The 15,537-nt window shown below is 45.6% G+C and overlaps 1 protein-coding gene and 1 long non-coding RNA gene across 11 annotated transcripts in view; one reads left to right on the forward strand and one right to left on the reverse strand.

Annotated features, from left to right (window-relative positions):
• Positions 1-15,537, forward strand: part of LOC122457055 — a 137,793-nt gene that overhangs the window by 31,930 nt on the left and 90,326 nt on the right. The window lies entirely within an intron of this gene.
• CFAP74 (cilia and flagella associated protein 74) overlaps positions 7,111-15,537 on the reverse strand; it is a 121,180-nt gene continuing 112,753 nt past the window's right edge. For 6 of the 9 annotated variants that reach the window (XM_043499913.1, XM_043499917.1, XM_043499912.1 and 3 more), the window contains one exon: positions 12,059-15,233. In XM_043499913.1, coding sequence (XP_043355848.1) covers positions 15,135-15,233 — 99 coding nt within the window. In that variant the 3' untranslated portion in view covers positions 12,059-15,134. Of the gene's footprint in view, positions 7,443-12,058; positions 15,234-15,537 lie in introns of those variants that run through there. The other 3 variants (XR_006276333.1, XM_043499915.1, XM_043499911.1) reach the window with 3 other exon arrangements.

A 15,537-nucleotide genomic window follows, 5' to 3' on the forward strand; every position in this document is an offset into this window, starting at 1 on the left:
ATTTACACACACACACACCCACACACCATGAAACAATGGGTTTTATCATACACACTGTAAGGAGAGTGATCACTTAAGATGAGCCATCACCAGCAAGGGTGGGGGAGGAGGAAACCTTGCTTGTCACCATGAAAGGTTTTCCTCCTTCCCGCCCACCCCCCTGCTGGTGATGGCTCAAATTAAGTGATCACTTTCCTTACAGTGTGTATGATAAACCCATTGTTTCATGTTCTCTGTGTGTGTATATAAATCTTCCCACTGTATTTTCCACCGAATGCATCCGATGAAGTGAGCTGTAGCTCACGAAAGCTTATGCTCAAATAAATGTTAGTCTCTAAGGTGCCACAAGTCCTCCTTTTCTTTTTGCGAATACAGACTAACACGGCTGCTACTCTGAAACCTATCTTTACTTTGTCGCACCTGTGAGTTTACAGTGTTTTTGATTCCTGCAATTCAATATTCAGTATTTCCCTTTTGCTCTTGTAATTACCCTAAAGTGCTGCTGTTTTTCTAGCTCCTGGTCCTTGAACATGCCATGATCTTTCTGTTTCTTGCTCTTATTCTATGTCTTATCCCATTCCAAGCATGTGGCCTCCATCACCTTTTCACGTATTTGCAGCCTTCCTAAATATTCTTGCAATAATTTCCTTTAGTCCACTGGACACTTGCCCATTGGAGTCAAAATTCAAGGTGTTTTGGCTTCTTCCACAAGGAAGATTCCTAAATTGGGGTGTGTTTAGGTATGATATGTAGCCTTGTGTGTATTTTTAATAATATTTTATACGGTTACAAGAGGCCGGAGTAGACAGAGTATTCCTTTTTTCTTATCAGCCATCACTTCTCACTTCCAAGGATTAAATCCAAAAGAACCTGAGTTTATTGCCTAGGAAATCAATTTGCCACCTTTCTAACAGCTCGTGCCCATCCTTGCTTTTTGCAAACACCTCAGTCCCTAAGTAGCCATCACCCATGCAATCACATTTGTGACCACTTTTCCTTTGATGCATAGTTTTTAATCTGCTTTCTTTAACTGCTTCAAGGACTACAGGAGAATTGTATAGACATGCACCTTCATAGTCCTTAACCGCAACCCAAACTGTCGCTGTTGCGTCAGCGAAAACATTGAGTATCTCTCTCTGCACAGGCTCTGCCCTCTCCTTAGAATAGCCAGCCCTCCCCCTGCAGTGGCTCCTTGTCATGTTGGTCTGCTAAGTCCTCAGTCATTTGATCTGTTATTAAAGAGAATAGACATAGATGAACGCAACACCCTTTAAATCCTTGTAACTCTGGTTAATCAATGTTAATGTAGGCTCTCAGTGCAAGGGTGAGAGTTTAATGTTTTTCTCTGTTGTTCCTTTGCTACCTTCTCCTACATTCGGAGTGGTTATTTGCAAACCCCCTCGTTTCCACCTCTGCAGGGCCAGATTAACCTTTTGTGGGCCCGGTGCCAAACACATTTGTGGGCCCCCATGGGGCAATGGAGCATAGTGCAGGGGGGCCAGCCCCTAGAGCGAGGGGCTGGCCAGGGGTATGGCATGGCAGGGGCAGCCCCCCCTCTGCCCAGCCCAGTGTGAGGGCATTATATACAAAATGGTAATTGCCAGATTCACACTGGCCCACCCGGCCCTGTGCTGCCTGCATGCCCCTTCCCTTCGTGGGGCGAGCCATGCCATGCCACACATCCCCCCCCCCCACCCAACAGTGGAACACCCCCACCCCCGATTCCCTATGGCCAGAGCCTTCCCAGACCCACTATGCCTAGCGCCCCCCTGACCCTGCCACAAATGCACAGTGTCCTGCACAACACCACCCCTGTCCAGTGCCCCCCTGCCCACAGCCCCACCACAACTGCCCAGCACCCCCCCCACAACCCTCACTCCCTGCCCCAACACACACATCTTCCTTGCCCCCTCACAGCTCAGCACTACCCCAGGTCCCCCAGAGACCTACTCCCTCAAGCCCTGGCCACACTCATCGGCCCTGCTGGGAGGTAACTGGGTCTGCCGGGCTGAGCTGCCAGGGCTGGTCCCGGGGTGGAGAATCACTCCAGCCCCCCGGGAGTGGCATGATTAGCCAGGCCAGGGCCTGCCCCAGCCAGCCTCCCTCAGGACCCACTTGCCTGGAGGGGCCCAGCCAAGCCCTCCACACTGCCCCCCATCAACTGGCTGAGACTGGCCAGGCTTCTGCACACAGGTGGTGGGAAGCAGAGACTGCCTGGAGCCGGAGGTGCCCTGTGGTCCGGCCTGGGGGCAGAGAGAATCATAGATTAGAGTGGGAAGAGACCTCAGGAGGTATCTAGTCCAACCCCCTGCTCAAAGCAGAACCAACCCCAACTAAATCATCCCAGCCAGGGCTTTATCAAGCCGGGCCTTAAAAACCTCAAAGGAAGGAGACTCCACCACCTCCCTAGGTAACACATTCCAGTGCGTCACCACTCTCCTAGGGAAATAGTGTTTCCTAATATCCAACCTAAACCTCCCCCACTGCAACTTGAGACCATTACTCCTCGTTCTGTCATCTGCTACCACTGAGAACAGTCTAGCTCCATCCTCTTTGGAACCCCCTTCAGGTAGTTGAAGGCTGCCATCAAATCCCCCCATCACTATTGTCTGCTGGAGACTAAACAAGCCCAGTTCCCTCAGCCTCTCTTTGTAAGTCATGGGTCCCATCCCCCTGATTATTTTCGTTGCCCACAGCTGGACTCGCTCCAATTTGTCCACATCCTTTTGGGGCGGCGCAGACCCAGGAGTGGCCTGGCCCAGCCCAGCCCGGCCTGGCCCAGCCCCAAGCACAGACACAGCGGCTCGCCGGGCCCAGCCCAGCTCAGACCCAGGAGTGGCTCGCGGGGGCACAGACCCAGGGGTGGCCGAAGCAGTGTGGCCCTGCCCAGCCCTAGCTGCGGCCAGGGCAGTGTGGACCCTGGGGCCGGGCTGGGCCACTCCAGCCGCGCCTAACATAGCCAGGGCAGCGCGGCCTGGAACCAGGCGCAGCTAGAGCATCCCTCCCCTAGGCTGAACCCAGCTCCAGCCCGGACCTGCTGGGGCCAGGAAGGGGGGCCTATCCTGCAGCCCCAACCCTGGAGCAGCTACGGCGGGGAGAGTCGCCTCTCTCTCACAGACCAGGTGTTGCTGCGGGGAGAGAGAGCTGCGGGAGTCCTCTCTCCTCACCATAGCCCCAGAGCCACCTCCTGCACTCCCAGCCGGAGCCCTCACACCCCTGCACCCTAACCCTCACATATCACCTCCATATTGGTGCACGTAACAAAATTAATTCTGCACATGGGTGGGAAAAATTAGCGGGAACACTGCCCAGGATCGACCCCTGGGCACTTCGCTTGATACTGGCTGCCAACTAGACATCGAGCTGTTGATCACTACCCATCGAACCCGACGATCTAGCCAGTTTTCTATCCATTTTATAATCTATTCATCCAATCCATACTACTTTAATTTGCTGTCAAGAGGCCGGCAGGTTTGGGCAGGGGTGGAGAGGAGCACTCGGCCGGCTGATGGGCAGGCCAATAGGAGCAAGTGGTGGGTGGGGTTGGGGGGCTGGCGGGATATCGGGGCGCAGTGCAAGTAGAGCAGGTCAGGGACCCTTCTGAGCATGGGCCCGGCTCCATGGAGCCACTGATGTCATTGTAAACCTGGCACTGCACCTCTGTATTCTAAATCAGCAGCCAAGTAGTTTGCCATGTAAACAGCCAGACTCTTAGCTTCATTGAAGGTGAGAGCCATTCTCCTTTACCATTTTCTCTCTCCCTGTTTTGATATTAGAAGGGAGAGTGCTAGCGTCTGGAAGCAAACTAAAAAAATAAACTGATTGTAAAATAAATGCTTTGGGATGGGGGGTTGGGTCTTGTGCAGTACTATGTAACCTTAACAAATCTCAGCTGAAACTGCAGGTGCACGATGGGAGGGGGAGAATTTCCATCTTGTCTGATTTCAGAGAAACTACCTATGTACAGGGATAATATCGTGCTACAAATATTTATGGGCTAGACTCTCTGTTGGTGTACATCAACTGGCCATTCGCAGATTAAAGACCAGAAGAGACCACTGTGATCATCTTAGTGTGACCTTTTGTATAGCACCGGCCCGAGACCTCCCCAAAATAATTCCGAGTGCAGATCTTTTAGAAAAACATCCAATCTTGATTTAAAAACTATCAGTGATGGCAAATGCACATGACCCTTGGTAAATTGTTCCAGTGACTGATTACCCACGCTGTCAAAAAAGTACGCTTTATTTCCTTAATGGAGCTCTGCTTGCAACAGCTGAAGATCTGGCCCTATATCATCAGAACAAACTTTCATTAGCTCATCGCTCCTTTGTAATGTGACACTGCTGCTAGCTGTGATGGTAAAAATTATCCTTATCATGGGTGCTTGAATACATTACCACCAAACATCGGCGCTGACTCTGTGGGTGCTCTAAGGATGGAGCACACAGAGGGGAAAATAGTGGGTTCTCAGCACCCCCTGGCTGGCAGCCCCATGAATCAACTCCTACCCCTCCCTCCCAGCGCCTCCCACCCGCCTGCTGCAGATCAGCTGTTCAGCAGCATGAAGGAAGTACTAGGGGGAGGAGCGGGGGCAGAAGAGGGCAGGAAGAGGCAGAGCGGGGTTTGGGGACTTGCGGGAAGAGTGGGAATGGGAGCCGGGTCTGGGGTTGAGCACCCCCTGGGAACTGAGGAAGTTAGCGCCTATGTTACCGAAATCTTAAACACCCTGAATAGCTGTCCATCTTTTAATAATATTTCCCCCCATCCATGTCTGCTCATCATTTCTGTTAGCAATTGGTAAGCTATCAGGAAATGCAGTTTTACATCCCATTTTGCTGTAAGTCCAGATAAGGCCCCAGCATCAGCTCTATAGCATCCTTGATCACTTGTCTGTTCAAACAAGTGTCTCTCCCCCAATTTTAATATCTTTGATCTTTCCCCTTCATCATGATCTCTTTATCTCGGCTCATTTCAGATGGAAACAGGTAGCCACTCAGAGGGCCAAATTCTGTAGTAGTGTGAATGGGTGCTGGTCCATTGGCTTCAGTGGAGTTTCACTGATTTATCCCAGCAGAGAATTTGGCAATATGTGTCTAACCAAAACTTCTCTCCACTCCTCTTACTCATGCTTGCTCTGTGGACAGCTGAATTAATGTACTTGTGAGATGAGCCTTTTCCCAAGCACATAAAGCCCAAATCTCTGAGTCACAGCTCACCTCTTATTGCTTGTCTGATTCTCTGTGTTTGCTATAGTTTGTTGAGCTAATGTTTAGTTACAACTGAGATTTAGTTTTAGGAAATATTGTACCGGTGATATGCTGAATAGAGGACGCTGGTTAAAATTCTACCGCCACACTGAAAGGAAGGTTGGGGCAGGTTCCTTGCCTTTGATGGAGTCTTCTCTATCTCACCCTCCACACCTGGATCCTAATAAATCCCTTCTGCTCAAAAAAGCTTATCCCGAAGGCTCATAAAAATTCTTCTGAAGAGGAAATATTTGCCTTTGGAATAGGGACATAGCAAGTACCCTATTGAATCTCACCCATGGCTCGTCTCCTTCAGTGTGCTGTTTTCAAAGTGGTCAGCCTATATATTTGAGGCACGTGGAAATATAGAGTCCGTGCTGAAGTGCTGTCTGAGTACAGCCAGAGAAGGAAGCAGGACCCAATTGGTGAACAGACTTCAAAATCCTAAATGACAATGTACCATTTTGCATTAAGGAGCTAGTCCAATGTCCACTGATGTAAAAGGTCTTTTTAATTGATGTCAACTAGTGTTAGATCATGTAAATGTCATGTAATTTCAAAACAATTTCCTATGGAAGATATCATGAGTTCGTCAGCCCCTGCTACTGGCCAAATCCCCATTTCAAACCATGCAAGTCAGGTACTCTGAGTTCTAGTGATAATGTAGTATTTTTCAAAACCACCCATTTCCAGATAGATGTACTTGAACAGAAGTATGTTCATCATCTGGGTGCTGCCTTTTTTTTTTTTTTTTATGAGAGCCCCAGGTTAGCAGCATGCTGCTGACTATAGCTGTGCAGAAGAAGAAAATCCTTGAATCTTGGATTTGTTTCCTTGTAGAGGGAGCATACAAGCTCCTTAGAAATGGGTGTGTGATGGGTTCCCTCTGGGGTGCCACTGAAGCAGCCTGATTCACCAGCCTGGGCTCCTTTTACACTGTAGTGCTGTGACAGACCCTCAAGCCCCCTCCAGACACACACAGGTAGGGACAGCTGCAGCTATGCACAGATGCTGAGATCAGCTCTGCATGGGAAGGCTCAGCTAAGGTACCTACCAGTTCCTAAGGCACACACCCCGCTCTGGAGTGTAAACCCAAAATTATACCGTCTTGCGCTGCACAGAGAACTGTACAGCGTAAGCTCATGAAATTCACCTCCTCCCTCAATGTGGAGGAAAATATGCCACAGCTTTTTGCCCCCCAGTTATGATGTCCACGCACCTGGTTTTAAACAAAACAAAAACAAGTTTATTAACTAAAAAGTTGGATTTTAAGGGATTATAAATGATTACCTAGTAAATAAATAAAAACTGCAAACTGATCTTAACACACTAGACAGGTAGGAGATGAATTAGCAAATTCTCACCCCGAGTGATACACAGGCTGGCAAATTCTTAAGGCACAAGCTGCCTTGGCTTTGCAGCTTGGCTTTCCCAGGTTTTCGTACATGGCCTAGAAATCCCTTAGCCTGAGACCATCACTTATCCCTGTTCAGTCTTTGTTCCTCAGGTGTTTCCAGGTGTGTTGTTGTAGGGAGAGTAAGATCCCCCATTATGTCCTTTTCCCCCTTTTATATCTTCTCCCCACGTGCCGGAAAGGTCTTTTGCTGTGACCTGGGTCAAACAGTTCCCATTGTGCAGTGCTATCTGTGAGAGGTTTCTATTGTACACAGTTCCTGGGTAACCCTGGTGCTTGTGTGCATTTCCTCCATGAGCCATTCACATTGTTTGACCTTTTTACTGTTGTACCTGAAAGGATCCTTGGGGGTGTTCTTCAACCTCCCCACATGTTTCAGTAACACGTACATAGATAAACTTCACAGACTAAGGTAGCACCTACAGTCCAGCGAGATATTAATGTCTAGCAGATCAAGACTTTTACAATGATATCTCACAAGGCATTCTTTGTACAAAACATATCCTAATGACATGAGTGGTGAATATTGGAGTGCCATGATGTCACAAGGTGGATCTTAAGTTTGCTTCCCCAACTACTGCCAAGTTTTAGGCTAAAGGTTGATAACTCGTGCTGTATCCAAAGATGTTGAAACAGGCTCATTGTTACCTGTCTGTCCTGATGTGCTTGTTTGCATGTCAGTAACCAGAATCCATTCACAAGGCTATTTCACAGCCGTACTAGAGTCTGAGCTCTGGAGAGGTTGGAGGTTTGACTTGTATCTGCATGGAGTTCTTGTTCTGTAGGATTGATAAATCAGAAATGTGAAAGGCGTTTTTCCATTTCTGCTCTTAGTACCTTCATTGTTTGTTCTTTCACAAATGCAATAATCTATAAACGGTGTGGCCGTAAGCCATTCTCAGTATTGACCAGGGCTAGCTCTACATTATAGCCAGGACAGATGGTTGACAGGGCAAGAAGTATTTTAGTGACTGCTTGATTGTTCAAGTGAGTAATTATGAGGAGTGGACACTTATTTTTCCTTTTGCTTAGGAAGAAAAAGCCCAGGGGCAGGGCCCTGTCCATAATTGGTCATAGTAAAACTCCAGACACTGAAACACCTTTTGGAGTAGACAGACCATAAAACCTAGTAATTATAGCAAATCCAGGATTTATGGCTCTTCTCACACGCATGCACAATCACACACCTGTTCTAGTAAAGCCATGGGCAGCATTTCCATTGTCCCTTGAGGCAAATAAAGACCAGCTGAGCTTGTTTTTGTGCTGCCTTCATAGTCCACAGAGCTACAAAAGATGCATCTCTCATACAGTCCACCCAACCAGATGATGTATCGGACATTAAATTGACCTTCCCAGCTTTAAAGTTTGTGGCCTGGGCAGAAAGCAAGATTGTCTCCTACAGGACAAACATTGATCTGAACAGAAGGTTCGCTGCTGGCTGAAAATTTTCCAGTGGAACATTGGGGAAATGTTGGGAAAATGCTGATTCACTGAAATCAAAATATTTCACAGGAGCCTGTTGATTTCACTGAAATTTTGCTTTGGAAAAACAATTGAAATGAAGATTTCATTTTTACATTTGAAAATAACACTTCATTTCAAAATGTTTATTATATAATTGTAACAGGAAAAAGGTCAAGATCTGAATGAAGTGTTTCAATTTCTTCACAGGTTTCAGAGTAGCAGCCATGTTAGTCTGTATTCGCAAAAAGAAAAGGAATACTTGTGGCACCTTAAAGACTAACAAATTTATTTGAGCATAAGCTTTCGTGAGCTACAGCTCACTTCATCGGATGCATTTGGTGGAAAATACAGTGGGGAGATTAATATACACACCCAGAGAACATGAAACAATGGGTTTTATCATACACACTGTAAGGAGAGGTTTCAGAGTAGCAGCTGTGTTAGTCTGTATTCGCAAAAAGAAAAGGAGTACTTGTGGCACCTTAGAGACTAACAAATTTATTAGAGCATAAGCTTTCGTGAGCTACAGCTCACGAAAGCTTATGCTCTAATAAATTTGTTAGTCTCTAAGGTGCCACAAGTACTCCTTTTCTTTTTACTGTAAGGAGAGTGATCACTTAAGATGAGCCATCACCAGCAGCAGCGGGGGGAGGGAGGAAAACCTTTCATGGTGACAAGCAAGGTAGGCTATTACCAGCAGTTAACAAGAACATCTGAGGAACAGTGGTGGGTGGGGTGGGGTGGGGGAGAGAAATAACATGGGAAAATAGTTTTACTTTGTGTAATGACTCATCCATTCCCAGTCTCTATTCAAGCCTAAGTTAATTGTATCCAGTTTGCAAATTAATTCCAATTCAGCAGTCTCTCGGAGTCTGTTTTTGAAGCTTTTTTGTTGAAGGATAGCCACTCTCAGGTCTGTAATTGAGTGACCGGAGAGATTGAAGTGTTCTCCGATTGGTTTTCGAGTGTTATAATTCTTGACATCTGATTTGTGTCCATTCATTCTTTTATGTAGAGACTGTCCAGTTTGACCAATGTACATGGCAGAGGGGCATTGCTGGCACATGATGGCATTTATCACATTGGTGGATGCGCAGGTGAACGAGCCTCTGATAGTGTGGCTGATGTGATTAGGTCCTCTGATGGTGTCCCCTGAATAGATGTGTGTACAGAGTTGGCAACGGGCTTTGTTGCAAGAATAGGTTCCTGGGTTAGTGGTTCTGGTGTGTGGTTGCTGGTGAGTATTTGCTTCTTCACAATGGAACATATGGATTGACCCAAAATGTGTTTTTGTTTTTTTTTTTAAAAAGAAAAGTGTTTGGGAATTTTTTGGTTTGTTGTGATTTAGAACAAAACCAGATTCTGAAATCATGGAAATTTCCTATGAAATGGAGATTCCAGTTCCTGCACAGCTAGAATTAAGTAGGCTATTGCTCTTTGAGCCATTTCACTCTGCAGCTCCACAACGGCCTGCAATATAAACACTGCAGATTGCTTTATTAGTACCCAGTTGTGCCAAGTGCTACGGAACCTCAGTTGCCAGTGAAGTCTCCAGCAGGATCAGACCCTCATGTCTCAAGCACTAACCATTTCTGTGCACTCTGTCATTCTCCCTGGAAGATGCTCACAGTATCCTCCTTCACCCTGGCCTGTCAAATCTGTACTACAGGGCCTGATTCTGATTTCACTTATGGTGATGTAACTGGAAAGCAAGGGGTTACGCTAAATTACACCAGCCTAAGTGAGGTCAGAATCAGGCCCCCACTGATATAATCTAGATGCATTATAATAATGCATATGGATTGCACTACAATATGTCCTATGTAACCTACATAGATTGTAACATATAGTTATCTGCCATTTGCATAAACAGACAGTAAATCAGCTGCGCAGAATGCTGCGGTGTAATTAGTTTTTTACAGTATTGTACTATTGCACCTCCTTTGGTGGGCCATTATCACCCTGAAGGACTCTGCCTATTAAAGCCTCCTGGCCTCAGCAGAGAGATTGGAATGTTTTGCCGGCTGAGTGAGCTCACTGACTGGCCAACACCGATAAATAATAATTATCTGACTTTCCCTGTGATTGACGGCTTTGTACAAAATTCATGGTTAACCTCAGCTGGTGTCGGGATCCTCTGACAAAGGCACTAGAGAAGCACTGAGTACCGCAGGGATCACTACTGAAGTATCAATGCTTAGGCTATGGCTATGACTACACTACAGAGCCTGTGTCGGCACTGCCCCCTAAATAAGTGCAGTGTGTGCTGACAGAAGTTTTCAGGCTGGTATAGGAATAGCACCTCCCCAACAACACTAGCTAGGTCAGCAGAAGCTGTTCTGTTGGCATATTTATGTCTACACCGGGGGCTTTGTCAGCAGCTACATCAGCCAGGGGTGTGGTGTTTTCACATCCCTGACCAACAGAGCTACATTGGTATAAGTTTGAAGTGAAGACCAGGCTGCACAGTGCTGTGCCATTGCCTAGACTAAGACCTGGTATAGACTTAAAAATCAGATCAACCTAGCTACATCACTCAGAGCTGTGATAAATTGCACGCTCTGGGCCTGGTCTGTGCTAAAAAAGTTACGTCGACTGAGCTACATTGCTCGGATGTGAAAAATCCACATCCCTGAACAATGTAGTTAAGCCAATTCTTCCATCAACCGAACCTACCACCTCTGGGGGAGGTGGGTTAACTACATCGATAGAAACCCCCCTTCCGTCGCTGTAGGAAGTGTCTGCGCTACGGCACTCCAGCAGCACAGTTACAATGTACACATACCTAAGTATAGACTGTATCTTAGTAAATGAAAATCCTGTGGCATAGCTTGTAAACTCTGAGGCAGCAACTGTCTCTTTATTCCCTGTGCGTGTAAAGCACCTAGCTAAGTGGGGCTCTGGTCCCCAGTCAGAGCCTCTAGACACTGCAAATACTAGTAACACGGAGCATTTTTTCCTTTTACAGGGAATCCTGCAGCGGTATCGTGCAATCAGATATACTTTATAAGGAGATATCTCTGTGTCCCTCACTTCTGGCTTGTTCCCTGTGTGTGTAACATCAATAGACCCCGGGTCGTCAGTGGGCGGGATCAAACCGGAGACCTCTGGAGCGTAGAGCATGAGCCTCTATAGCATGAGCTAAAAGCTAACTGGCTGTTAAGCAGACTCATTCTCTCTCTAAGTGGTCTCGGTGCCTGTCAGGGTTCCCTCCCCACTCTGAACTCTAGGGTACAGATGTGGGGACCCGCATGAAAGACCTCCTAAGCTTGTTTATAGCAGCTTAGGTTAAAACTTCCCCAAGGCACAAATTCTTTGCCCTTGGAGGATATGCTGCCACCACCAAGTGATTTAACAAAGAATCAGGGAAAGGACCACTTGGAGTTCCTATTCCCCCAAAATATCCCCCCAAGCCCTTACGCCCCCTTCCTTGGGGAGGCTTGAGAATAATATTCTAACCAATTGGTTACAAAGTGATCACAGACCCAAACCCCTGGGTCTTAGGACAATAGAGAAATAAGTCAGGTTCTTTAAAAGAAGGATTTTATTTAAAAAAAAAAAGGTAAAAATCACCTCTGTAAAATCAGGATGGAAAATAACTTTACAAGGTAACAAAAGATTCAAAAACACAACAGAACTTCCTCTAGGCTTAGTTTCAAAGTTACAAAAAACAGGAATAAACCTCCATCCAGCAAAGGAAAAATTCACAAGCAAAACAAAAGATAATCTAACATGCCTTGCCTGGCTTTTACTTACAATTTTTGTAATATGAGAGACTTTTAGGATGGTTTATAGCACAAGGAGTTTTCTGACCTCATTCTTCTCTGCTTCCCAAGAGAACACACCAAAACAAAGCCTCCTCCCCAGATTTGAAAGTATCTTCTTTCCCCATTGGTGCTCTTGGTCAGGTGCCAACCAGGTTATTTGAGCTTCTTAACCCCTTACAGGTAAGGAGGAATTCTAGGCTACCCTTAGCTGTATGGTTATGACAGTGCCACTAGATGGGACACAACACCACACCCAGGAGGTGTGTGGGTTACATCCCACTGATCGGCGCTGAGGACATGCAGCCACAGACATGACTGGACCACTAGCTTGGAAAGGGAGAGGTTCCTTCTCTCACATTAACAGTCTGCACTTTAGTCAGTCAATATGTTCCTGTGTCTGTGTATGTCCGGAGTGTGACTGCAGGGAACATTTGTGTTTTGGGTCTTTAAGATCTCCTCTGTTCTCTCTAGTTGTGTTTCCACAACACAATCAGTGTCTTTACTGTGCAGTGGGTCTTGGAATCCTGAAATGGTAGGTTAATCTCTGTGAAAACTCTGCAGATCCAGCTTAAGCTACAGAGACAGTCTCTTGATAGAATTAGTATACAAGCTATGAAGGGTTTTGTTTTTGTTTTGGTGTGTGTTTTTTTTTTAAATGTCACTTCTTGGATTGTTCACTTCCTGATCCTCTGTCATGTTGGCAAAATAATTTTGAGGATTAAATCCAGGATTAGCCAAATAATCATCTACCGAGATCAAAGCATAAGCACTGTGTGAATTTGGATTGGGGAGCTCGCGTCTGTGTGAATAAGAGGTGAGACTGAAGTAGGGTAGAGATTTTTTATCTCACTCTATACACAAAATAGTTGAAAGAGATATGTAGGTAAGTCTGCTAATTATTTTGATAGTCTTTCCTGCTAAAAATGCCCTTATCATAACCTAGATGTAGAGGGAATGGGGGGTTCTCCAAGCATGAACTGTTCCCTAATACGCTTACTACTATTTTAAATATTAGAAATTACTCTCCCTGTAAGTCTTCAGAACCCTACCCCCCTCACAAGTGACTTGAAGTCTTCATTAACCTCTTTAGAAAATATTCCTATTATTAGGTCTCTCTATACCAGCTGTGGTTCTGCACCCCACTTGGAGTGAAATCCAAAATCAGGAAACAAGCAAGTCACGATGGGAAGCAATAAAAAGGAAGCTGTTCTTTCTAACTGTGAATATATACCTTAACAATATGAATAAGTAATGGGAAACAACAGGACTAAGTGACAGCTAAATGGCAGAATCCAAGTCATGTAGTCAATATGGCCCCGTTGTCCTCCAAACAACGTAGATGTATGGTGTCTGGATGCAACACATGCATGTTTCATGGGTATTATGTAAATATGAGGTCCTAGTTAATTTCTAACTTCTGAACATCATAAACAACATCCTTGTATCTGGGCTTGTTCCTTCCATTCTGAGCTAGAAGGGATCACATTACCAGCTTATCTAAATGAGGCCTAAAGATACTGTCAGGTGCCTACCTCCACCTGGTGAAGTTCTATAACTAGCAAATCACAGACTAAGTGTTTATGCCATGTTTTATGTGTTACATAATCAGGGCTATTGACACGATCCATCTGATGCTCACTAATGGCAGCAGAAGAGGACAAGCTGTGCCGTATGGGAGGAGGAGGTGATCCATCTAAATACACTGATGGTATTAATTATAGACCGAGATGATCCCAGCCCTTTAAAATACCTCCTTGGTTGCAGCGCGAGTTCCACTGCATAACACTGAGTTCTTGACTTAAAGAGGAAAATAAGACTCCCTTACTACAGGACGGGAAGAGTCTTAAAGGGGCAGGGCTGTAATTAGACTTCTAGTCATGTGTCTTCTTCCTCTTTCTGTTCTGGGTATATTTCCTTTATGCTCACCTGTGCTGCTGAACATACCAGGTATAGCACTTCCTACCCCACTGTGTCCAATGAAAAGTTAATGGATGGTCTGTAATACAGAAGGTATAGCGGAAAACCAGCAGCAAAATGGTTAATGTGAAATAAACTTGGGCCAAATGACAAAAAGCCCTGAGAGAAAGGGGAAGTGGATACTGCCCCACTCTGGTGTCTTGGGGAGTATGTGTGGGAGGTACAGGGTCACCTGTGAAGAGAGGTTCTGTGTCGCCTGGCTTCCTGATGCTCCCCTTGGTTCCCCTGTCAACCCTGTCTTTCACTGCAATGGTTGCTGGCGCCAAGTGCCCATTGAAGCAGAGCTTCCTTCTACATGCAGATCAGCTTAGCTCCTTGGTAATGAGGAGAAATCAACACTTTTACTTATAAAACTCCTAGGGAACATGAATGTATAATATGAAATTACTTGAGTGGATATAAGACAGGGGTCCAAATAACCAGATCCTGTGATGCAGTCAAGAGCATGGGGCAGAGATCCCACTTAAAATCCTTGCTGTTCTGTACAAACTGTACGGTGGGAACTGATTTCCACTGGGTTGGGAGCAGAGGGAGAGATTTCTATGGAAGTTTTAATTCCATCTTAGACAAGAAAAAGCCTTTGTGTGTTTATTGCTTGTTTTGTATATTTATTAAAACGATTACCAAAAAAATAGGATCAGCTGGAAAAATGTTGACAGCCTTACACACACTGACAGGGAAACCCCCTGACCCTGAGGTCCAGCTTTATAAAGGTATTTAGGGGTTACTACACTCAGTGTTGCAATGCCTAAGTCTCATTTCCCAAAGGGATTTAAGTACTTAGGAGCCACAATTGCATTAACAATGGAGGGGATTTAGACTTAAGTGCCTAAATTACTTTTGAAAATGAGTGTAGGCTCCTAAATCAGTTAGGCACTGCAACGCTGAGCACAGCAATGCCCAATGCTTTTAAAAATCTGGGTCTGAGCTGACACGAGTTCAGGGCAGTTGTAGGTGCATGATATCTCTCAGGATTTGGCCCATAATGAGGATAATACACTATCAGGCATCTTTTCTTTGTTCACAAGGTCTCATTCTACACTCTACAAAGAAGTTCTTTGAAGAAAGCCATCACTCTTAGAGTTCTACAAAAGCAGAAATGTTTCTGCAGCAATCACATCTTTGCATGTACAAACTAAAATGCTCTCTGAAGTCTCTTGCACAAGCTCCTTACATTCTGAGATCTAATAATGAGTTACCAGCCTGAGCAATCCTCAGTGATTCTTCGCAAGTTTTAGCTTGGATTCTTCACTCGGTGGGAGTTCATGTGCACACAACTCTGGCTACGAAGAGGACTTTGTAAGATTCTTTAATGTCTCCTTTTAAGGTCAGTACAGCTGCCACCATCAAAGGGTGATCTGGCTACAAACAAAGAATATGTAAGTATGAGCAGTCCTCTTCATCTGGCAGCTAGAGCCAAAAGTCTGATCAGATTTTGTAAATTACGCCTTTTAATATCTTGAAGTTATCAGATGTGCCAGTTATGGTTATAGAGAATCTCTCTTAATAACTGCGCTAACCTAATAAAAGCTGGGAATAACAGGGTACTCCTTCCCTCCCTAGTGGGGAGCATGTCATCATCAGGTTATAGCCATGACAACGAGCAGGGTGTGGGTGTGGCATACTGTGCTGTACTGTGGGTTTGGGAAGGAGATGGAGATCCTTT

The sequence above is a fragment of the Dermochelys coriacea genome, chromosome 18, assembly GCF_009764565.3.
Source record: "Dermochelys coriacea isolate rDerCor1 chromosome 18, rDerCor1.pri.v4, whole genome shotgun sequence".
NCBI lineage: Eukaryota > Metazoa > Chordata > Testudines > Dermochelyidae > Dermochelys > Dermochelys coriacea.